We start from the raw sequence: 25,986 nt of genomic DNA, 5'->3' as shown, positions 1-25,986 counted from the left end.
TGAAAACTCACAGAAATATTTTCAATTTGATTTTTCTTGGTGACCCTATCTTTCGTAAGGTTATCAGGCTAGTCTAGAATGAACAGTAGACAAGAATTTACCTTGGCATATTGCGAATAAAAATTCTGAAAATGCGTACACCGCTTGCTGTGCTCGGGGAGGCACTCCATGATGCAGTAGAACGTTTGCTTTCCTCTTTCGGTACATCGCAGCCTAGAAAAGGAGGCAGTTAAGTACCGAAGAATGAGTTAACAAAGTTCTGGAAGCACTAACAAAAGTTTTAAAAAAGCTGAATGTGCACAGTTTCAAAGTTTGTCAATCGATAAAGTCTTCTACGACTTGTAATCTTCGTCCACCTCAATTGACGTCAAGAGCCCGCAAGCCTTCCAAACTGGAAGATGAAAACACCCCAACTACAGTAACGCCTACAAAAATCCTAGAATATTGCAGAGGTCAAAAAGACCAAAAGGCAATAGAGAAAACCACCCCTAAATTCCAGCACACTTCACCAGAAGTTCATGGGGTGTGTGCCAACGAATTCCGAGCTATCAGACGTTTCCCATCAAGCATCCCCTCGCGTTCACCATCCCATCGGGCCAAAAGCCGAAGGGTCCCGGTGCCGGACCCGAAAATCAGTGTGGATCCTCCAGGCTGCTCGGAAGGACCGCAGAGCGTCGCGGCGCGGCGCGGCGTCTGAATCGTCGAGAGACGTCCAGGCCGTGGCCGGGGGTTGAAGAGAGAGGGAATCAGGGGCGAAAGAGGAGCAGAAGCGTAGTACCACCCAGGAACCACCGACGCCGCCGCCCACTCGTGTGGAAAAATGATAGCAGCGTACTGACTGAGTGCCCGTGCTTCTATCCCCCTTGCCGCCCCCTGCTCCACACCCCTTTCCAAGCCCCTACGGGGGTGGCTGAGGGTGGACTGCGAGGCTGGCGTGGGTGGAGAAACGCGGGGGAACGGGAACCGAGGGGGGTGAAGGGGAGACGAGATGCCTGCTCCCGATTCCCTTATCGCCGCGGCACAGTTGTGTGTGCCTTTATGAAGATCTGTCAAACTCTCCCTCTCCCTCGTGCCAACGGGCACCCCTTCGCGCTTCGTCTCTCTTGCGCCTTCCGACCACCGCGCCACCAACGCTGCTCTCCTCCCTCTCTCTCTCTCTCTCTCTCTCTCTCTCTCGCGGGTGTTGCGGACCTAGGTGTAATGACGTATCGCGTATCTAGCGCACGTCGAAGCCAAACGCTGCGTCTCTGATCCCCTCTCCTCCTCCGCTCCTTTCACTTATCTGCCGCGAAACTTTTCCGCGTTTTGTTTCAACGCGCCCGGTTTTTGGGTTTCTAGCCTCTAGTTTACCTGCGAGTGGACACAGAATTGAAACAGAATTGTCAAGTGAAATCTGTATAGGGGAGAGGATATAGCAAGGTCGATCCTGGAAGACCCAGAGAGAAAAGGAAACCGCTTAATCCGAAATATTCAAACCGCCGACGAAATCCACCCTTATCTGAAACTCGAAGGGTGTCTTTCGCCGTCCCGAAAACACTCGACAAAGCCGTAACAGCCCGGTGTCAAGCCACCCCTGAAACATTTAGGCGACCCCGGGATGGTGTCGTTAAAACCATCGCTCAGAGGGTTGGTCGTCAGTCATTCGACGTTCTCTCTTGCCGGCGTCATAATACGGTCGAAAGATTCTCTGCTCGGCGCGAGCAGAGCGCAAACAGGAAACCGTTATCGTTCGCCGATCTGTCGTCGGTATAATAATATTCGCGGCGGTGGCAAACCCTTACAGTCGAAAGGAGGATGACGCGTTCTTTGCGGATGGGTCGGGGGACGGGGGGTGGAATCTTCCACCACCCCCGTTCGAAAGGGGTATATATCGGCAGATTAGGCGACGACTTGGGGACTCGGTTCTTGGCAGAAGTTCGCATTATCGTGTTCGGATTCATTGATTCCAGGGAACGTCGCGCGGATGGGGTGCCGGAGACACAGAACTTGCCGCCATTACGGACCCCGTTATCTGAGCATTTGAATGAGACTGCCGATGTCCTACGACGTGTGATATCGACACTCTACTTTCAGCTAGTTACCGATAGCTTCTCCGCGGGTAATTCGCCGCGGCTGATGCCCGAGATTCGATCCTGATACCAAGTTTCCCCCTTTGACGACGCGCCGCAAATTATTTACACGTGCTCCGCGGGGAAATTTCGAATTCGCTGGAACGCCGAGCGGTTACGATTGTTTATTCTTACTGGAAGTTATTTGGGTCAATGGAAATGCTGGCCAATGCGAGTCGGGATCATTAGTGACTCGGACCTTAACATTTCGTAGACGATTTTTTAAAAATATTTACCCTCCGCCGGCATTACGAGCTGTTTTAGCAAACTTCCATTTTTGTCTTCCTTCGAATTTTTATTTTTATTTTGAAACATTTATTTTATCCACCATTTAGTCGTTACATTATGGGCATCGATAAGTTCAATCGGAAACACGTTTAAAAATTCACTTGACATTCTCAAATGGTAGGAAATGTAAAGAATAATTCATTTACAGCGACTAAGAAAAATAATCATTCTTTCAGAAGTTAAAGAAACGTATAGGCTATGAAGAATGAACATTTTACGATGCACCCACTGAATCTGATTGGTAAAATATGTACGTACATATTTTATTATTCCTGCAGTCATTATTCTTTATTCGTTCCTGCCGCCATATTTTACACATACATTTTCAAAAAGGGATCATAACAAACAGTGTATACAAAATCTTTCTTCAATTTTTCGTAGAAAAACGATCGAGCTGAAAGGATCATGCTAAACAACATATGAAATTTTCATTCATTTCTAAAAGAAAAAGGGATCAAGTTGGAAGGATCATATCCAACAACATATAAACTCTTCGTTCATCTTTTTCGAGAAAAAAGAATCAAGCAGAAACGACCATACCGAACAACACATAAAATCTTTGTTGGTATATATCGCTCGGCACGCTCGCGAAACCATTTAAATGCCGAAATTTCCCTAGACCGTAAAAGGGTCGTTAGCCAGATCACCAGTTAATAACAGCGTGTCCCCCATCCCATGCCCGCAAAGAAGCGTATCCATCAGCGCTACCAATCCCCGGCAACGGCAACAAAGTCTCCGAAACGACCCCGACCCACCGCGTTAAACAAGAAAACAAATTGGAAGCGGAGTCGAGGGGGGCACATAAACTCCCCCAAACACTTCATTAAAGACCGTAGGGTCCGCGAGGGGTCCTGGAACGAGCTGGCGAGCCCCACCCAGTCAGGTCCCATCGAGTCGTATTATATAATTAGCCGGCGGAAAGGGGTGCGAGGAGGGGAGCCGTGAAATCCGGAGGAATTCGTTCACGGGGCCCCGGTTTCACCGCGGGCCCCCCACCTTTCGGGACCCCGGCCCCAGTGCCCCGGGGCCTTAATCCTCGGTTGTCTGACGAGGAGCAGAGCAGAGAGGGCAGGGAAGGGAGGGGGCAGCCAGAAGATTTCACGATCGCTAATGAGATTCCGAGTGTCAAAACTCCGGCGGGCCCCCCCCCCCGTCTACCCCCCACCCCCTGGGTTTTTCGGTGGGGCACAGGTCCGCTCGCGCACACGTACAATGTGCCCACCAAATAACGGATCGTAGCGATTAGATGGCGCTGATAAAGGTGTCCCGAGGTGGCCTGCCCGGGGAACAGGTATAACCTGCGTCCCCCCCACCCCCCACCCCCTTCCTCGTCGTCGTCGTCGTTTCTCCTCGAACCCGTTCCCCGGGAACCCTAGAACAGGGGGGCAAAGCGAGGGAAGAGCAGGAGGGGCACACACCGAGAGAGGTGACCGGCGGAAAAGAGGCGGACGAGGAGGCGGAGGAGGACGAGGCCAGAAAAGATAAAGAGAGGACTAAAGAGCGGAGATTAGCGCTAATGCACCATCGAGGGAATGGGATGGTACGGGGGCGAGGTCCGTCGTATCTCTCATATTTCAGACCCCCGTGACGTCCTACGAGATACCGAATCATTCCCACCTAGAGTCGACCGTGTATTTTTAGACAGTCTCTTTTCTTTCGGGCTCCCAGCCGCGGTCTTCCTGGTCGAGAGAATCAGCTGTGTTCGCCCGCTGGACCATCTTAAAAATTCGCTATTTTCTGCCCGAGAAAATTTGCCGAAAAATGTTCTGCCCTCGTTTGCTGGATCGATCTGCAATGTGGAAAGTACAGAACAGATTGGTGAAACGGTATTCTCACTCGTTTGTAACCCTAATTGAGTAAACTGTCGCGCGTAGAAATGAAGATGTCGAATAAAAAATCGCGACCGTAATTGAAATCACTCTATTTAAGAACAGAAATATGTTAACGTATAAAGAATCAGGAGAATCTGATATTCCGGTCGCCATTTTTGGTTCTCGAGAAATCAATTTCTACCGAACTCTGCTTTTTTCTTTTTAATTCATGGTTGTGTGTCGCATCAACTGCCAGGTTATTAGCGACATCGTAAAAGTAAGTAAGGATATGTTACATTATTTCTTCTCGGAGCTGGTCTGCAAAAATTCGAATTTGCACAAACATCTGCAGTACGGTTACTAGACCTGCCTTGCGATCCCAAATGCACGCACGTTGTCGCGTTATCGATTAAACCAATGTGAAGTTGCGTTTATAATCGAATAATTGAACTGGATTCACGATGCTAATAATATGTCGGTCCGCTGTACCTCGCAATACATAATTCATTGTATTGCGTTGCTGCTAGAGAAATTCTTTTCCGCGATCCTGTACGAATTCGCTGAAATGCAACATAACGAAAAGATCGACGACATTTGAATACCGTGCGGCTTAATCAGTCCCCGAGCAAGAAGCGTGCAGCATGCAACTTCATCGAGTTTCTGTTTTCTTTTTCCACGGCGCGGGGGAATCGTGGATTTGCGTAAATACCATCGGTCTAATTATTGGTGGCTGTTACGTAGTCGAAATGTTGGAAATATCACGTCGCGGCAAGATGTCCGCGTTCGCCGGCCGGCCTGTAAATCGTCCTGCATAACGTGCGCAGAAATTAACGACGCTTTCAGCGAATCGTTATCCACTCCCGCTGTCTGCGCTATGTTTTATAGCATTACAAACTTCGGGGCCCGGGCATTATCGCGGAACGTTCGATATCTTTGTACTTTGTATTTCCCAATCAATCGTCGGCGGACCCCGTCGATCAATTTTCCGGTAAACAATTCTTTTCGCGTTTCACGTGCACGCGAAACTAGTCGGCTTTAATGCCCCGCCTCCCTCGAACCGAAAAACGAAATTTGAACCGTAAAAAAAACCGTCGCTCCTGCCTATCAAAAAAAAAACTGCTCGGTGAAATATAAGAGTCTTCATCTTCCCTTCTTCTCCCTTACTGTAATCTCATTTTTAGTTTGCGATTTGTAGAGATAAATTGTACATTTTATTGTTCGGGTCCTTTTTGATAAACTTACATTTTATCTGCTCGATACGATTATCATTAGATTGCGGATTTTATACGTGCGAAGAAATACAAAATTGTAAAAATAAAAGAATTTGAGAACACATAACATACATACATTTTCAATTATCTTCTGCGTCTTACAACTAATTAAAATTCTCGGTTTAATCGTGGTGCGATATTTTATGAGTACCCTGTGACTGTTGCACTTGTGACAAAAATGAATAGATAAAATGCGCAACAGTGGACATGTTTAAAGATTGTAAAATTGCTTTTTCAAAGTCATGCGTGTGTACGTGACTCCTGTATTTTGCAATTCAGACAATTTTTATTTCGCATTAAAATCCGTAGTCAATGACTTAGTTGAATCAACATTTAATTGAAGGTTATTTTACATTTTCAAAAAATATAGAAAATTGCTTAGCTCAAGAAGTACAGTATGAAACTGGTACACTGTGAATCCGGTAAAAAGTTGAAGATAAAATAAAAATTGTTTCCGGAGAAGAAAGAAAATTGTGTAGTAAAAGAATGACGAATAAAGTTTCTGTTAAGTACAGTTTTTAATAGAAATTTTAATAGAATAGAAATTGTTTGCAGAGAAGAAAGTAAACAGTTCGTTAACAAAAAAAAAAAAGAGTGATAAATACGGTTTCTGTTGAGAGCAGTTCGTAAAAGTACTTTCCGGCGTAGCTGGCGTTGTTTCGCAAATTTCCGCCGTTTTCAGGAGAAGGTTATCCGCGATCGATCCCGAACAGTTTCTGCCGGCTTGGGATTTTTACGGGGGATAATTTTCCCAACGATCTGCCGATGCAGAAGACTTGTAAATCACCCGGCGCGCGGTTGCACGGGATACATACCGGCTTAGCTCGCCGATATTTATCTCGTAGAAACCGAGGAGAAGCTTATTAGACTCGGATCCATGTACCTTAACAGACGTTCCTTATCTCAGGTGTCGACGCCTCACGCGGAAAAGGTTAACGTCGAGACAAACGTTAACCTCCGATTTACGGTCCTGCACTTTTCGCCGATAAATAGCGCCGCGTGCACGCGCGCGATCGCACGCCTATCGCGCTTGCAATTAGGATCGACCCGAGGGAGCACACCATGCGCTTGCGAAATTACACTTCTTCCTTTTATTTTTCTTTTCTCTTTCTCCTTTTTTTTTACTGAAACGGCCGATCCTCGGGTCGCCCTTTCCAATATGCGACGAAATCACGTTCGCCTCGATTCGTTCTACTCTGATTCGTTGGCTGCTTCCGTCGCAGCGTGCTATAAACTCTATGGAAACAGGAATTACTAAAAGATTTTTATGCATATTTTTATAGACTGACAATGGATTGAAAAATCGTTCCAGTACTCTGCGAATAAAATTGGAGAGTAAACATGACAAACAGAGAATCTTCTCGTGATTTCTTTTTACTGCGGTATTGTTGCGGAATTGACACGAATTCAATTGTGATTATTTCGAGAGGATCATTACTCTCAGAGCAAGAACGGAATGAATTGTCTAAGTACAAAGATTGCACTATTGAACAAATTTGGAAGTTGAATATTTCTCCTATGTAGTGAGGTTGTTGCAAGATTATCTATAACATTTTTACATAATAATCCTACATGTTGGTTTAAAATTATATTGAATAATCATCGGAATAAATTTGAGTAGATCTGCAACGACCCCAATAATTTACTTAGGACTTAAAAAATACAAGACTGCTCACCATTTACAATCCCATATAATGGTTACATTCTCAAAGTTCATTTCTAACGCCACTCCTCCCCCTAATTATCGCTGTGTCGAACAACGCTAATCGAGATCGATCGAGGGCACACCCCCGTTTGGCAGTGGCTAATATCGGCTCATAAAAAAAGATCATGTTATCCGTTCACGCGTGCTGGCTTACACGGTGCATCCGTTTTGCCAGAGGGTGTGGGACCGATGTCCAAGCGAGAGGAGAGACAGGGGATGGTTGTCGGGACGGGGGTGTGTTATGGGGGTGGGCACGGGGGTTGGGGGACGTCGAGTGGAAACGAAACAGAGTCTCGGTACGGGCGTCAGCAGCCAATTCACGGTGGCAGATAACATCGAATATTTTTCGAGCGAATGTTAACGAAAAACAAACGGAAAAAAAGGAAGAAGAGAAAGAGAATTCGCTGATCGGCGAGAGAGAAGGAGAGAGAGAGAGAGAGAAAGGGGTGAAAGAGGGCGGAGAGAATAGAGGGGGCGTGGGCGGAGGACACTAAAAGGCCCGGTCCGAACTTTTCGACAATAACCGGCGGCGGGCAGGCGGTTATTGAATTTTTATTGGCGACGACGAGTCAATTTGCGATTAAACCCCCGCGACACCCACCCCCGCACGCGCTCACACACACACACACACACACACACCCTAGAGCTAGAAGCTGCAGCCAGGCACGAGTTCGACAGTTTGTTCGAAGGAGGAGAGAGATTCTCGGCTCTCGATCCTCTCTTGTCCATCCGGAGAAGGACAATCCCATCCGCTAATGCGAAACTTCTCTTCCGAGGGATGAAGGAACGGTTGAGGGACACGAAAATTATTACGTCCGTCAGGGAAATCCTGCGGATTTCGATGACGGGCCACCGTGTGAACTCCTTTCGATCCGTGATTGCGGGATTTCGACGAATCAACCGATGATTAGTCTCTGACGTGATACGTCTTCAAGTTGGAGATGGATCTTCGGGAGATTTGGCTCGGAAGAGATGTCTGAAGCAGACTGGAGAATTTTTAAGTGATTCCTACTCTGCTAAGAAGGGTGACGAGCCTCGTCGGTGTCTTTATCTCACTTCGGTTTTGAGGAATTTTGATTGAGGAGGCCGTGTAGTGTCCCTTGAATTTTTTAAGCAAATATGGAGATAGTATAATATCTTTTGCGAAGACGTATTGCTTCGAGAAGCCGTACAGGCTCATCCAAATTTTTTAAATAAACACTGAAGTAGTATAATATCTCTTGCAAACACGTATTGCTTGAAGATGTCGTACAGGCTCACTCAAATTTTTTAAATAAACACTGAAGTAGTACAACTTCTTCTGCAAAGACGTATTGCTAGAAGAAGTCGTATAGGCTCGTCTAAATTTTTTAAATAAATATTAAGGTAAGGCAGTGTCTAAAAAACAGGAGTGTTTATCAAAAAATATTGCCCGCAGAATTTACACAGTACTGCACAGTGTGAAATATTAAAATGAATATTTAAGAAAATTAACACTATCAAACACGTATACGCAAAATAAAGTGCATAGCGTCACGTGAAACATGCAAATAAATATTTCGCTGCTCTAACACTTTTTAAAAACGTATTGCTTGCAGAAATTGTGGAGCGTCGTAATAAATATGTAAGTGCTGTAAAATTTCCAAACCGACTAGGATAAATTATAATGCACACTATCACGTGAAACATTCAAATTAGGATCTGGCGAGATTTGTGAAGTTGTGAAGCTTAAAGAAATTACAGAGTGTCGTAATAAACAATTAGGCGCTGTAAAGTTTCCAAAGACGTAACGCTAGGAGAAAATAGCATACTGTCACGCGAGATATTAAAGTAAATATTCCAATCGTTTCGAACACGTAACGCTCGAAGAAATAATATCGTTAAAATCGGAATAGTTGCCCACGCCCACAGCGTTGTAAAAATGTTAGAATGAAGTCTGTAGAGATCGGTCGGCGTGCAAAAAGACATCTCGAAGCCGGGGGAATTAATCGCAGAAAATAACCCGTTAAATGTACAGGCGGCGGTATTAATCTCGCGCGAAGCTGCAAAAGGATTTCCAGGATCGCCGGGGCCGCAAAAACCGATCGCCCGAGAGTTGATTTATCTTGTCTCGTCCCGAACGAACGTATCGATAGGCGTATTCATATATCTCTGCCTGGGAGCGTTATCTCCGCGAAGGAAAAGGTATCCGGAGAGTGGCCGTGTGCTCGTTCAGAGTGAAGACGTCCTGCCACGTGTTCGGGGAGGTAGCATTATATCCTTTCCGGGGCCGCTTAAAGGAAACAGGAACGGCTCGCGATCGAGAAACCGGAAGCAGCACGTGCAGACTTAATGGACTGTTCGCGTATGGCACTTAACGGCTCGTTGCGTAAGCGGCCACGATTCTCACCTGACTGTTGGGTTAGGGTTACTCTTCGGCGGCCACGTGGTCGCCGTGACAGGGTGGGAAATTTCGCGGTTCGGTCGATGTAATTGCTTCCACGTAACCGTTACTGTTTCCTCTCCGAAGGAAAAACTCCGTGCAATTATCTTTATTAATTATGTGACGCGGGGCCATCCGAGTCAAGCGATTAAAGCCCTAGACGTTCACGTTGCGAGCGTTTTCACGACAGCAGCAGATCTAATTATACGATCGTCTAGGTATCTGATCAATTTAACTCTTGATTTTTTAATTGATGGATCGTGTACGCGAAAATTGAATGAACGCGTTCGTCAGCGGCGTTTCAGCAACAGTCTTCACGGTTACGTTACCGTAACATCTCAAAAAACGATGTTGCGAGGCGAAAGTTATTCCGAATATCATGTTATGCGTTATACAATTTTAACGCTTTCACCATCAACCCAACTAAAAGATTCTAGAAAATCCGCATTACATTTTGTTGGGTTGATTACAATTCGTCAGGGTCGATTTTAAAGAGCTAGTTATGGTGTTGGGACTATTTATGTGTTACTTTTTCGGGTAAATCATCCGGTAAGATGTTCATAAACGACATGGAAGCGACTCGTGCACGCGAATTGATTTTGGAGAGGATCGATGCCCACCTGTCGTCACAAAAGGGTGGACATGTGTCCAGGGGTCGAAAACTGCGGTATTAACGGGCGTGAGGGATGAACCGCGCCTCGTCGACCTCCTGACACGATCCATCGGGGGTGTTAGATCACTCTTGACGGGATTTCCGGTTGTTTTGCGAGCGACGCGTAGCTCTTCTGCGTGGAAAATCCAGAAAAATCTTCCCCCGTGACAGTATCAGCTCCGCGAAATAATGCACCCCGTCGTATTTTGATGAACATCCGTGCTTTACGTAGAACTGGACCAAATACATTTTTACGGACCAATTAACCGTTTCCTTTATCGAACTCCTACTAATATATTCAAAGTTCTTCTCTAAAAAAAAAAGTAATTACATACGATGTATTCTGAAATCTTTATTAATCACAAATCGATTTCATATATATTTTTCTTATAATTATTCGGTATAAAGACAGTGCTTTAGGGATGCACAAAGTGAATATAAAATATAAAATGGTATTTGAAGAGAGGAGGAATAAATGAAGGTAATTACTTACAATAGGGAATTTATTTAATTCCTCGCCGATTTCAGCGACCTTGAAATAAATAATTTAGTATAATTTATGCAGAAAGGATAATGGATCTCAACAATTCATCAATTCTTTTACCATTTATTATTTTTTATCAAAGACACAAAAAAAGATTGAATTCTTTAACTTTACAATTGCACAGGATAAAGTGTTTTTCAGAAAATCGGTATAAAATATAATTGAGGATCTAACCGTAACAATGCAGATAATCTGGCCATCTTTAATAATTCTTGCCGTTTAAAATGTATTTCTTGAGTAAAACGTTCAGCGGGAATTTTGATGGTTTCGTATCGCAGTAATTCGGTCCGAAATACGCATTGGTACGAGATCCAGGCGGTCGTTAGATCCCGGCGACCTCCGGCCGGCCGATCGTCGATCTTTCCCTCGGCCTTGGCATTTGCGAATAAATGGATCCACTGTCCGACACGCGGTGTGGAAGGACTTGACGAAAGAGGACGGTCGAAGAAGAAACTAACGCGAGGCGACGCTACGCGACGCGACAACGGAATGAGGGTCCCCGTCCTGATAAGATAAGCAGGGCCCGTTATCAGCGGTTGTTTCGCGATACCGGTCGCGCTTACCGCGGAACCGATTGCAGAAGGAGCTCCGAAGACCGTGTAATTGTTGCGTGTTGCGACGTGAAATGTTGCTCCCGTCGCTCGAACATCGACTCGCCATTAAGCCATTAAACCACAGAGTGGCTTGGCGAAAATGGCCGACCGCAGGAGCCCTGCAACCGGAAATCGCGGACAATCGGTGAAAACTTGCCCCTGCCACTTAGCAAATCCAATCGAACCGTTTTCTATTTAGATATGCGAGTAGACTCTTTAGAATGTTATTGGAGAGCTTGAAATATTTTTAGGTGGGTGTGAAGAACCGGAAGTTGAGGAATGGTTACCGAAAATTGACCTTTCTGGTTTCTACATTTTGTGCTTATTATAATACAGTGCTTATTCTTCGCATGCCTTTATTATAAAGCACAATCAATTACTCTGGAAGGTTCACGACTCTTTCAAACCGTACTAGAAACCGGAAGTTACGAAGGGGACGTTGAAAACAGGCCTTTAAAATTGGAGTATTCTTTTAAGACGAATATGTACAGTATCAGCAGGAAACAGACAATGTAAAAATATGTTAATAGTTTCTGGAACATAAGATACAAGATATTTTCTGCAATGTTTTACACCGACCTAATTCCACATCGTGGAACCTAAAACGGTGGAATACAATTGTTCGTTTCGAATTTTCCCTGGAGGAGGCCACATTCTTCGGTAGCCAGCAAGAAGCAGAAGTCAAGGGAGGATGGATTGCCAGATCGCGATCACTGGCCAGTTCAGCAGGACCGAAGCGTCCTCGAGATAGGAAGCGATTCTTAGGGGTTGATCGACGATTTGTCAAAGTCTTTCCGCGTGACGTACGGAGAAGACAGCCTGGACGACAATGCCTCTCCTCGGGCTCGATATTTAACGCTGCACCGCAAAAAACCTCGCCTCGGCTCCTGCCTTCAATGGGGCCGGCAAAAAATCGATCCTCCTACCCGATCTATCTTTTTGTACATCTATCTTTGTATATTCTTTCCACAATGCTACAATTCCCGTTTCTAGATATTCGTCGACATTGCTGTCCGAGAAGTCACTCCCATTGAACTGGAATATTAACTGGATAAATTATTTTTTGAATCGAGATGTATCATTGTTAATTTACAAGAATGGACAACTAATCCCCACACGTATATAGTCGCTACATATAATTCTCGATGTATGTCAACAACACGGGTCCTGCCAGCGTCATCTATCGAGCTTCGCGGCCCCTCACGGGGTATCACCTGGTGGGGATAATTACGCGACGTTTATCATCCAGGCCTTGGCGACATATATAGAGAAATCACTGTAGTCACGCTGCTGGTCTTCGCAAAGTATTCTCAATACAAATCGTCATTTCCGAGTTACAGAGCTTGAACGTCCAAGCACGTATTAAAAATCTGGAAGACCGATCTCTTTCCGCTCGACTCCCTTCGGCGAGCGTAACAGCGTTTCGAGGTCGATTAGTCGAGGAGCGCATCAGTCGCGTAGGACAAGGTAGAGAGCCGGGGTTGCAGCGTGCACTTCGTCATCGTCGGGCGGTAGCCCGGAGCCGGGTTCGGTGAAAAAGAGCCGGACACTTTTTATCGTGGCTCGCAATTATGATTAGCTACCGCGCGCGGCGGGAGACGCGTCGCGACGCCGATTAGGGCAGAGTTCGCCTCGTCAAAACCGCCCCGCGGAACAAATGGTCGCTTTACGCCATCCCCCGAGTGGTGAGCAGCTCGCGGAAGAGCTGCCCCTTCCTCTCTCTCTCTTTCCTTCTGTGTGTGTGTGTGTGTTCTCCCTTTGTCTCTCTTTCTCTCGGACCCTCCCCTCCTTTTCTCCGTTCTATCTGGAGCACGACGAGGAGGGTAGCGAGCGCGGAGATTACACAAATGAGAAATGACCATCAGGCTATCGGAGAACTTCGGTGCCGGCTGCTAGCCGGGTTTTGCGACATCTGCGCGAGCGGGGGATGTGCGCGCCGGGACGACTATCGCAGCCAGCGGAGGCTGTGCGGCGTTTTTAATGCGGAAAGAAGCGGCTCGCGCACCTGGACGCCACGCAACGTCTGGGGACATTTTGATACCGGTGTTACCGCTGCCGCTACGGTGTCCGACCGCGTTATGACCCCGATGAAGAAGAATTATGCCGCGCCGATGCCGACTCCTACTAACCCCGCGCTCTTATCGTAGACGATTTAAGGTCCGGCTCTCCTGACGTCACAGTTTTATGGAAACGCCACGTTCAAACTTCTGACTTGGACACCTCCGTTCTGAGCCACTTCGTACACTTGAAGATGAAGAGATTGCCGAAGATCCAGTACAGCTCCACCGAAGTCAAAAATGTTTTATTATTAAATCGTAGAAGGAAGATTGTCGTCCTTCTATCAATAAACGACTTCGATTGAATTTTGTCGAGTGCTATCCTCCAACTAGCAGAACAGTGAATTCTCGTTACGAGTCAGTCGCGCGTCTGGCGACTGACTCTTAGACGAAATCCGAGGTTCTCGCCGAGCGTCGCATTCGAAATACACAGAGCACGCTGGAAACCTAAGAGTCACATCCGTCTATAAGTCATAAGCCTGTGACTACTAACCGATAGTGACAAGAAGACTGGGAAAATATCTTTTTCCCCTCACCGCGTTGGTGTGGCTAGTTCCACTGACTCCAAATCGTAAGGTTGACACTGACTCGTAACGAGAATTGTACCTGTTAAAAATCGCTAATATTTTATTGAAAGTAATACAACGTTCGCAAGGTCCGGAGGATCTTCCCTGATCGTAGCCAATACAATGCCGAACCCACAGCGTCCTCCGCAACACAGTCATCCCGGAAAGATGGAGTCCAGGTCCGTGTTGGGCCTGGAATCATCCACATTTTCACGAATCAGTCGCCGTGACTCGGACACGAGCGGCCAGCCACGATATCCCCGTCCATCTCCTCGGACAGATGAGAGCAGCAGCGAGATAAAAGGAGGATACGAGAAGTGTAGAACCAAGGGAGACGGAGAGGAAGAGATGAAGAGAGAGAGTGAGAGCAGGTTGTACTTGAAGAGAGAGAGAGAGAGAGAGAGAGAGAGCCAGGGAGAGCTATCTCTCGCGTCGTCTAGACTCGAAGAGCCGTTCCTGGATTTGCTCCCCCGGGACCCTTGCCGAAGTGGGGAGCAGAGGAACAAGAGAGAATCTTGCGAGACAGTGAGACCACTGTTGGATCTGTTTCTCCCCACCAGTTAGCCCGGAGGATCTTAACGAATAAGATAACACGGCGCCAGGGAGCTATCCCCGATCCCTCTCTCTCTCTCTCTTTCTTCCTCTCCTTCGGTTTGCTTTCAGCGTTGCTCGCTTCTTCAGCTCCGCTCTCGTTCGGGCTCGGGTGTTCGAGGTACTCGAAGAAGAAACGGTCACCGACACCGCGTCGATGATCCATCCTGGGCCTGTTCAGACGTCTCTCTTGCCGCGATTACGCGGAATCTCTTGTCCCCTCGACGCTTCTTCTTCTTCTTCTTCTTCTTCTTCTTCACGCTTCGAGGCCTGAACTGGTCGACGTTGAACAACCGTGTTTAGCAATGCTGAACTGCGCCACGCCGCGCCGCGGACCCGTCCACCGTGACTCGTCGACGGGCTACCGCGTTATCGAGAACAGCTTGATCTTTATGATGTATTAATTGCTGGCGACTAAGTGGGTGGCTGAGGGTTGTCAGACTGCCACCGCTTGCAAATCATTGCTGCCCCTCCGGGCTGAAACGGGCTGGTGACAGCTGCTTCTGGTCTCGGCGCGGGTAATTGACAGCGTGCTTTTTTTTAGGAAGAGGCCTCCGGTACATTTCGGCTCTTGGACCAGGGTTTAGGATGCTATGCTCTTCTGAACTCTAGGCTTCAGACTCTAGGCTAGACTATGCTCTTCCAAACTCTTCTGAACTCCAGGCTTCAGACTTTAGAGTTGTCTATACTCTTCTGAACTCTAGGCTTCAGAGTTTAGAGTCATCTATAATCTTCTGAACTCTAGGCTTCAGACTCTAGGTTGGACTATGCTCTTCCAAACTCTTCTGAACTCTAGACTTCAGACTTTAAAGTCGTCTATACTCTTCTGAACTCTGGGCTTCAGACTCTAGGCTAGACTATGCTATTCAAACTCTTCTGAACTCTAGACTTCAGACTTTAGAGTCTTCTATACTCTTCTGAACTCTAGGCTTCAGACTTTAGAGTCGTCTATACTCTTCTGAACTCTATGCTCCAGACTTTATAGTCATTTATAATCTTCTGAACTCTAGACTTCAGACTTTAAAGTCGTCTATACTCTTCTGAACTCTAGGCTTCAGACTTTAGGCTATACTATGCTCTTCCAAACTCTTCTGAACTCTAAGTTTCAGACTTTAGAGTCGTCTATACTCTTCTGAACTCTAGGCTTCAGAGTTTAGAGTCGTCTATACTCTTCTGAACTCTATGCTCCAGACTTTATAGTCATTTATAATCTTCTGAACTCTAGGCTTCAGACTCTAGGTTAGACTAGACTCTCCTAAAGTCTTAAAGCTCTAGGTTGCAGAATTTAAATTAGATTTTCCTCAGCTCTAGACCCTAGACTGTGTACTGGACTAAAATCCCCCAAGTTTTAGGCTCCACACTCTACACTAACAAACTAAAATCTTTTGATCTCTATGTCCCAGACCATAGTCTAGAACTCTCTCAAACTCTTCTAGACTCGAGGCTTTTAGTACTAAAACTTGACCAAACTCTCCTAAAACCTAGACCCCAAATTAGTCCAGCTGGGCTAAACTCTCCTAAACTCTTTCAAACTTTAGACTCCAGACTTCAGACTCTGCACTCGTTCTCTAGACTTCAGACCCACTCTCTACTATCTCTAGATCCGAGATTCTAGATTAGACTAAACTCTCGTAAACCCTGGGCACCAAACTTCATCTCAGACTAAACTCTCGTAGACTCTGGCTCCCAGATCACGGTACTTATGATAGCAAAAGATACGTTCTTCATTAATTATCTTGGTTCATCCATTGATGCCTTGTACCGGTTTGTTCGTTGCGGAAAAGGTCAGTACCGATATTTGTTTCTATCCTTCAACAATTCTAGATTTTACAAAAATCGTGATCGGTGAAACACAAAATAGGAGAAACATCAGATGAATCGAATATTACCGGCACATCATTCGCAGCTTATTAAAATTATTAAGAGAAGAAGATCCGCGGTCTGTCAATGATCTCATTAGCGAAGTGGGTCCCACGAAAAATGATTTACTCCCGAAACATCGACCGGTCAACGTCGATCGGTCGATCGGATGGGAAATCCGAGGCTCGGAGTCGACGACAATTACATTGTACAAGTTTGGCGCGGCGTGTACTATCGGAATCAGTAAGAAACTAATTAACCGGTAGTCCGAAGTGACCGCGGCAGTTCGCGCGATCATAAATCATTCGCGGCCGGTCTAATTAAAAAGGAGTTCAACAGGCGCAAGTTCGACTGGTTCTCCGCGACGAACCTGCGCGAGGTGGCTGTCGCCGATAATTTATTGGCAGGTAATTAGCGATCGCGCGAACGATAATTGTCCGCTTTCGCAATCGTCCCGGAATAATAATCGTCGGGCCGTGCTCGCGCGGCGCGGCGGCATTGCGTAACTCCTATGCCCGTCGATCCGTGCGAAAATCGAAATGATAAATGCCCGACGGCCGATACAGAAAATCCCGTCGGCGGGAGAAAGTGCCGAGAGATAGGTACGCCTATTGGCCGGCCCGCGGGACGAACAAATGGGAATGCAATTAAACGTCTCTGTCAATCATCGCGCGCAATTGAAATTATAATTCCCGACGCGGCCCGGTCCCGATTCGTCTCCCGTTGAATAAATCAATCCCTGCACCGTGTTCATATTATATTTATTTCACCTCGATCGCCTCCTGACCGTTTACACAGGCATTCACCCATTAGGGCCTAGTCATTAGGCTATCAATCTATTAGGTTTAGTGTAAAGGCGAGTTTGCATTTTTTCACCCCGGTTGCACATATATCGCGGATGAATCGTCCACAGTGAATGCGGCAGATGAAAGGTGATGCACTTTTTAAATCGTTGAATTTAATTCGCTATGTACAGCGAAACGGAGCGATGAAAGTGAACACCGTTCATTTGTTTAGAAAGGTTTAGGCTTCTCACTGCCGCCGCACTGTTTCGTTGCGGGTGAATCATCCAGTCGATTCATCAAAAGTAGAAACCGATCCTACCTCGTTCGCTGATCGCTTTGGCGGGCCGTTTTGGATGAAACACAGCTGAAAACAATCTTTACACGTTCCTCACTGCAGAGAAACCCTCCGGGATACACGTCCAAAGTGAAAAATCTGAATTCGTTTTAACATTTGTAATCCTCCTGTTCCTCGTCAATAGACTGCGTATTTTTCTGCAAAATAATGTTCTACGTAAATTAAAAATCATCGAAAAATCGTAGCAGTCTTCATCGATAAAATTCTTTCGTCGATAATAACGTGCAGTAGAAGCAATTTGGTTCATGCATTTATTACAATAATTTGCAGAGGGTGCACGAAAGAAAAACCATTGCAACCAGCATTAAGTCGGACCTATTGTTGAAGAGTACAGTAGAACAAGTTTTGTATAATATTACTAAAGATAAAACAAATTCTACATTGCTAAAACACAGTCATCAATACGAACCAATTATTGAAGAATATGTTGGAACAAATATTTTATCGCGTCTCAGAAGTAGTATTTTACTGAAGATGAATTAAGAAAAATTGAAAGGAAGTAAAACCATCACCATTGCTAAAATACCAAGCATCAATACGATCCAATTATTGAAGAATATGTTGGAACAAATATTTTATCGCGTCTCAAAAGTAGTATTTTACTGAAGATGAATTAAGAAAAATTGAAAGGAAGTAGAACCATCACCATTGCTAAATTACAAGCATCAATACGAACCAATTATTGAAGAATATGTTGGAACAAATTTTTCATCACGTCTCAGAAGTAGTATTTTACTAAAGATGAATTAAGAAAAATTGAAAGAAAGTAGGACCCTCACCATTGCTAAAATACAAGCATCAATACGAACCAATTATTGAAGAATATGTTGAAACAAATATTTCATCGCGTCTCAGAAGTAGTATTTTACTAAAGATGAATTAAGAAAAATTGAAAGAAAGTAGGACCCTCACCATTGCTAAAATACAAGCATCAATACGAACCAATTATTGAAGAATACGTTGGAACAAATATTTCATCACGTCTCAGAATCAGTATTTTACTAAAAATGAATTTTAAAAAATTGAAAGGAAGTAGAACCATCAGCATTGCTAAAATACATCAATACGAACCAATTATAAAATAATATAGTAGAACAAATTTTTGATCGCGTCTCAGAAGCAGTATTCCACTAAAGACGAATTAAGAAAGAATTGCAGGTATCCAAAATCCACGCAGCAACTCGAACAAATTGTAAAAGCACGGTAGAAGAAAAATCAGCCCAGGTCTCGGTGAAACGACGTTATCTGAAATAGAAATTAGGGTTGAAGACAGCGGGTCCGTCTTGTTCGTTAAAATTCGCGCAGCAGACGATGAAATCGCCAGGAAACAAACCGGCATCGAAGGGCCGATTTCCGTTTCCCGGCGATAAGGAGCCGCCGGAGGGAAAAAAGTGCGGGCCCGGGTCTCGTCTCCGTCGATAAAATTGTCGAACAATCGTGCGATCAGCGTCGAAAAGAGCGCGTCGCGTCGGTCGGACAGCCGGCAATTGAAACAGTCCATCGGCGAGTCGCGCCGGTAAACAACGTTCCCATTGTGCTCGCGTTGCTCTGCTATCAGCGTATCCGGCTTCTCGATTGCACGAATTACACGTCGACCGCGAAAGAAGGAAAAAGAACACGACGACGAAGAAGAAGAAGAAGAAGAAGAACGAAGGAAGAGAGGAACAAGTAGAAGAAGAAGATGAAGCAAAAGAAGAAGAAGAAGACAGAGGGAATAAATATTGTATATGTAAGAAGAGGCGAGGCACTATGAACACGTATATCGGCGTCATTGGCAGACTTCGGGGCACCAAAGCCACCTCCTGTCACTGCCGTCACGAAGCTTGAACTTCGCCGATAGCGCGCCGCGATAACGGATAACGATAACGGGGTGGCCGGGGCGATACTCGTAACGCGGCACAACGGGCTCCGTGACTAATGGCGATAACGATAAGGACGATCGTAAGACACGTAGGGAACGGCCGTGTATCTAATAACCGTACTCTTTGTCTCGCGATTCGGCTATCGCCGACGGCCCGTTTCGCCGCTCTCGCCGATTAGATTTTACAATATTCCCGACGCGACGTGCTGCAGCTTGCCAATCCGCTTGTGACTCGCACCGTCAGACCTGTTTCTCTCTCAAAACTTATCCTCTGCTGCTACCAAATACTAATTGTATTTTACCGTCGATACGTAGACCACTTTAAAGGAATATTTGTAACCACAGTGTGTAGTTTTACATAACTCGAGACTTCCGTCGGAAAAATTCAGAGGGAAAAGAGTGAAGGAACATTTTTTTTCCTTTTTTACAAAATTGTCACCTGCCGTTATTAACACTTACGGACCGCTAAAAATTACTATTCTGCATTATTCGATGAATATAACGAGAATTTATCTATCGAAATTTTTAGCTATTCTTTTCTATAGTGTATCCCCAAAGAAATAAATTTGTTGACTAATTTCTCGTGGATGCAACTTTACAATCTCGGTAATTGTAAATTAAGGTCATTTTGACATAGTGCTAATTATGTTGTATTGTTTCTGTATATAGGTTTTAAAATTTTTTGGGAAGATTTGGGGAGAAAACAAATGAAGAAGAATTTTCATTTCCACGCTATCGCAAATACTGTTGCAAGTAAATTTTGTTTAAAATTGATTCGAAATCTTTTTCAAATCACTGTTACGTCGTCTTTGCTTTCACCGTTGCACGTGGTAACGAGCAGTCGGTAGTGAATTAATTATCGCGAGTGCGTCCACAGGCTCGTATCTGTGAATATAATAGCGCTGATACATTTCTAATGCGACCGTTGGTGTTTTCTGTAAATAAATTACGGTGTAACATGGTCAACCGGTGTTGAAAACCGATAGGAAATTAAAAATACGCACTAAAAATACAATTCAGAAGTTCCATTGCCAGTGTAGTCTCAATTAACAACAACAAGCTTCCCCATTTTTACAGTAGTCCAATTTGGTTTCACGTTTGACCACCTTCGATCTCATTGCAGGGCATCGCAATCGAAATTTTTACGATTCCTTACAATTCACTCAGGACTGCAGGACGTTTCAAATCGCGCCGCAGCAAAATCGAATTACAGAAGGACAATCACAGCAACGATACGCCAGCGCAAATGCCAGCGAAACAGAAAACAATATTTTTATAAGAGGAAATAACGACTGGAGCGCGACTTGGAAGTGGATTGTGGGCCAGCGAAACAAAATCCGAAAAACCGGCAGTGTCCTGGGACAAAGGAGCGGCGTATAAACGCGCTAAACCACGATACATAGTTGTCGGAGCGAATGGTCGGTTCGCACCCTGTCCCGAAATACGGCATGCGTCCTGCTCGAATCCGCTCGGGCCGGGTCGGGCTGGCCGCTTAGACGCGAAAGGGAAAAGCGGAATGTTTGCCCGGCATTATCGTGAGGTAGCAGAACATGAAGAGCGGAGAAAGAGAGAACGAGAGGATCAGAAACGCGGGGCTCCGGGACGGGGACCGGCAGAGAGGAGAGAGAGAGAGAGAGAGAGAGAGAGAGAGGAGAGGAGAGTGATAACAGGTAGCCATTGCTATGGGTCTCCGTGCCGCTTGGAAACCAGTGATAGCGCTTCCCCGCAGGAGCGAGCATCTCGCTGCGGTTTCGTCTTACCCTCGGCTCTTAAACAGTCTGTCGGAAGGCGCTTTCCGCCTCGACGACCGTGCTCCGGCCTACGCGAACTGCCAACTGGGATCCAACGGGACGGCCGGGGATCTAGCTGGATCCCAGCGCCACTCGGATCATCGCCCCACCGCCGCGAAGAACGCTAGGGTGTTAATTCTTGGACGGACGCGGTCTGGACGTTCAAAAGTGATTTGGGGACTTTCAGTGACCCAGCGACTTTGATTCAGCGGTGAACTAGAGACTCTGTGGTGATCCAGGGACCTTTGGTCTTGCGTCCCTTGGTCCAACTGGTTGGGGAACTACCGAGGACCTGGGAATCGTGAATTTGATATTGAGTCACAACGAAACCTGTGTGTAAGATAGTCTGCAGGATTTAGCAGCGATCTGGAATCTTGGATTGTAAATTTGAACTATGATTGCTGGGTAGATAGAGGGTCGATAGAGGATCTGCGAAGGTCTGATATCTACATCAAATTCTGATGAAATCAAACAGAAGTGTTTGAAGAAAGTCACGAAATCTAAACACAGCATAGAAACACGATAAACGTGGAGTAGAACTCGTGGGACTTTCAATCGGACTGTGCCAAGCGGTGATCCCGGTGGATCCAGGGTAAGCGAGCCCACAATCAAATAATTTAGTTCAGAAATGTCTACGGTTTAAGTTATCGAATGAATTTTTATTCGGTTGAATTTTTGATCGCAGTAACGGCGCTCGAAAGTGTATAGTGCACGTGTGTATGCGCGTGTGTGAGTGTTGGTGAACGGTGCAGAAAGGTAGCACCACCGTGGGCGATAAAACAGGGGCGATTCGTCTCGTCGGAAAGTTGCACGGTCCTATCACGGAAGACAGCGCCGGCGATCGTTTTATTTTGTAAAATAAAGAAAGTTCGGCCCGCCGCGCGAACGGAGATCACGCCGATGGTAAAGTAAGACGGCCTACGGGTTAGGGTACACACGAACTTATTCCAGGGAATTCATTGCAATATTCATAGCACGAAAGAAAAGCATGATCGCTCTCTGTTATTTTCTGAAATGGAGCGCGATTTACATTGGCGGCGGACGATAGAGCACGGACGGCTTCTCTTATGGCTCGCGCGGCCCGCTGAGACCCAAGGTTTCGCCTATTCTCGGCGCTGAAATCAGCGTGCGTTCCTTGTCCTGTTGCGAACATTTTTATATAAATATATCGGCCATAGGAAGTTTAAACTTTCACTGGAAAATCAGTGTCAGATACTTTCAGGGAATACAAAAATTCGGAATCTCTTCGAAAAAGTATCACTTCTTCCCTCACCCTCGATTTTAAAATCAATTCTCAATCAGGGTTAACGTCTGCCAATCACACCTTCTAAAGTGAGGGTAGTTGCGCTAAATCAACTATTGCGTAAAAGGCAATCATCCTAATCAACTCTTACTCAAGGCTCGCAACCACTAGATCGAAAGACACCCCTAAATCAAGGGTAGTTGGGTTGAACCCCCATCTGCAGATACACAAAAGGCAGAAGATCATCTCAAGATTTACACCTACCAAATCCAAAGACATTAAGACGGAGATAGTTGCACTAAATACTAATCGACTATTGCGTAAAAGGCAATCATCCTAATCAACTCTTACTCAAGGCTCGCAACCACTAGACCGAAAGACACCCCTAAATCAAGGGTAGTTCGGTTGAACCCCCATCTGCAGATACACAAAAGGCAGAAGATCATTCTAATCGACACTAGCTCAAATCCAAAGACACTGAGTCGGGGGTAGTTCCTCGTACCCTCGCCAACTGTTGCACAAAACTTTGAAGGATCATTCAGGATCATTCAGGATCTTGAGGTTCCTAGAGATCTCACTTGTCCAGGGATCAGCAAATTCACCAATTCTCAACTATCTAATCAACAACTGAAGATTTACCACCAAGGCCAACCCTCTGAAGCGAAGGTGTAGTTGCAGCCCAAACCCCATAAGGGTTAAAAGATCGTTCGGGATCGGAAGATCCGAGGATTTTTCGGGAGATCTCAATTTTCCTCGGTCGGGGGTTAGCCGGGGCGGGGGTGGGAAGAGAAATTAGCGGTCTCGTAGCTGCTAACAGCGGTCTCGCAATTAGCCGCGGGTTTTCCGGGCGTCGCGCGTGTGCACGATCGATAAGATGCCGATCGTGCCGGCTTATCGGGCAAGCGGCCGATAAGAGTCGGACCCCGGAGCTGTCGGAGCGAGCGCGGGTCGGCCGCGATACGCGGATTATCCGCACGGCTCGTTTATTCCCGCGTTCGCCGTTGCAACGACGACAATCGGCCTATCGGAGCCGCTTCGTCGCCCCTAGTAGAGCTGCTTCCCGGTCGAAATTAGGATCGTTGCTCTGATCCCCACCACCGGGACCGGGGGCTCCGCTGCTCCAGATAGCGTCGGGAGTACTCTGAATTTTCGCCGGAGCTGCTGGACACACCCCTCGAAGCTGCAAGAACCGGCTGGGCAGCAACGATCGAAGAACATTGAAGACAATTGGCTCGCGAGTGATGAATTCATCCCCTAGAGGTGACGAAGGGCGCAAGGTGGATCTTAAGAACACTAAAAATTAAGACCTTTGTCCTTCAGTTTGGACCCAATCTGTTGATCTGAGGAGACCGAGGACAACTAATCTGTGCGTGAAACTCACCCCCTAATCTTGTGACGTTGTGAGGATTCACGAGGAACCTTGAAACTTGAATTTACAGATCCAGGAACGTTGAATGCGATTTATTTAAGTATGTGGAACTGTAGTTTTTTAAGATTGTTAGAGGTAAAAGAGGGTTGAATTTTTTGTCACTGGTGACCAACGAACTGGAGGGAATATAGAAATTGATGAATTATGCCCTTTTTTGAAAGGAGTTCGAAGAGAACGAGGGAATACAAATGAATGAAAGATGATTCGCGAACGGATTGGACTTATCTTTCGATCTCCTCTTGCTAGATTATCGAAGAATCAGGAAGCTAAGTGGGCAGTCTTACGTAATCCGTCGGAAAAATAAAAGAGGATAAAAACAAGAAGAAGTCAAAGAAAACAAATCGGTATCAAGATCCGGCGTCAACGTAAAAATCGAAAAGCGGTGACGCAATCGATCCGAAGATAGGCCACTATCACTATCGTTTTAACGCGTTAACGCCGGCAAGAATAAATTGCATTCCAGCCGGTCGTGCTTCCACCAATTAGAATCGGCTCGCGATAGATCGCGTCACGCGGCGATACTTAATGAATATTGATCGATGCGATCGGGATAACGATAACGCGTGATGGAAGTCCACAGGAGTATCGCGTAATTTGTCGGATCCTAATGAGCATGGAAACATAGAGGCCGATCCGGAGTAAAGGGAGCAAAGCCGAATCGATACGAAAATCCCTCGATCGGGGAAGATCGGCTGATCGATCGAGATCGCTATCGATCGTTCGCAGACGAATCGGAGACGGGATTTCTCCGGAAAAGCTGCGGAATCGGGATCGATCGGTTTCGAGATCGATGCAACGCCGGTGCAACGATCCAGGATCGCAATCGGGACGAGCGATCGCGATCGATGGTACGGCCCGCGAAGAGCTCGTGACGATAACGTGACAAGGCTATCAGCGGCTGGATCTCAACAACGTGATCAATCTGATCGACGCCGGATCGGGCCACCTTGAGAACCGAGAGCGTGTCGAGGCTGACTCACCCGAAATCGCGTGCGGATCCGCGGACGCGCGCGCGGTAAATTGAAAGCGGGACAGAGCACCGCGGACAGTCAAGACGAAAATACGATGATGTTGCTCGTCGCGTGTTGCGAGTTCATGCGTGCCGCGCGATTCCCGGAAGCCAACGGATCAGCCGTGTGAGTGAGAACCGCGAATAGTGATCGCCAGCGATGAGCATACTGCTGTGGAGGCAGCGCAGAGCCAGCCAGCTCAGGGCGGAAACCACCCTCGCGCTGACAAGTAAGTGTATTTCCCTCGGAGCAACTTCTTTTCAAATTGCTCGACAATTTCGAAATTCTCCTTGCTTCTAGCACGAGAATACCTTTGGGGAGGGTGTGGAATTTTTAAGGGGTGACTTACGTGTTTCGTGGGGTGCAAAATAAGTTTTTCAGGAAAATTTACACACCGACGATACTCTTTTTAACGCCGTTTCTACCAAAGCTGTCGACACCTTTTTAAATGTTTAACATCAAACCTACCAGCACCGGTCAAAATAACCGGTTCCAGATTTTTTATTCTACAATTACTGAAATAATAAAAATTATTGTATAAATATCTTTAGTACAGCATGTATTAAGTCTAAAGAAAATCAATCTTGTCATTTTTACATGAGAACATGTGCCAGTTACTTTTGAGGCTCGGTAGGTTTAGTATTAATAAAAATTTATTGAGCAAATAAAACCGTGGTAGAAATAGCGCTAAATTGTGCTTGTTTTTCTGGGTGAAAAAAGTTATTTTCTAAACGCACCGTTTTAATTTTTAAGGGTGTACCGCGTACAGTGCACTGTCTATGATTTAGATATTAAATATTGCATTTCCTATTAGTGCATTATGAAAGAAGGTTTTTCGACGTCCCTTTAAGTACATATTTGTATTACTGTTACGTATCACTGTTACGTTTCATATTGTAGCAAACACTCTCGCGTGTTATTTAAAAACGCCTAAGCGTTCAGTTTACGTCAATCGACAAACAAATTGCGAGCTCAAAACAAGAAGTTCCTGTCGATTGCGTTGTCGATTGATTATCGCCGTATCGTCCCGCCACTATCTCGTGTAAACGTCGAAATTTCCCACTTA

General features: G+C 45.9%; 1 protein-coding gene across 2 annotated transcripts in view; it reads left to right on the top strand.

The window, feature by feature from the left end:
• Window positions 1-25,986, top strand: part of Ush (Zinc finger protein ush) — a 250,745-nt gene that overhangs the window by 151,359 nt on the left and 73,400 nt on the right. The window contains exon 1 of one of the 2 annotated variants that reach the window (XM_076792434.1): window positions 23,997-25,149. The exons of the other annotated variant lie outside the window; for it this stretch is intronic. Coding sequence (XP_076648549.1) covers window positions 25,080-25,149 — 70 coding nt within the window. The 5' untranslated portion in view covers window positions 23,997-25,079. Of the gene's footprint in view, window positions 1-23,996; window positions 25,150-25,986 lie in introns of those variants that run through there. 2 annotated transcript variants of the gene reach the window in all.

Source organism: Halictus rubicundus, chromosome 8 (assembly GCF_050948215.1).
Source record: "Halictus rubicundus isolate RS-2024b chromosome 8, iyHalRubi1_principal, whole genome shotgun sequence".
NCBI classification, from domain to species: domain Eukaryota; kingdom Metazoa; phylum Arthropoda; class Insecta; order Hymenoptera; family Halictidae; genus Halictus; species Halictus rubicundus.
Note: the sequence above shows the minus strand (reverse complement) of the source record. Positions and strands in the feature narration are given on the sequence as shown.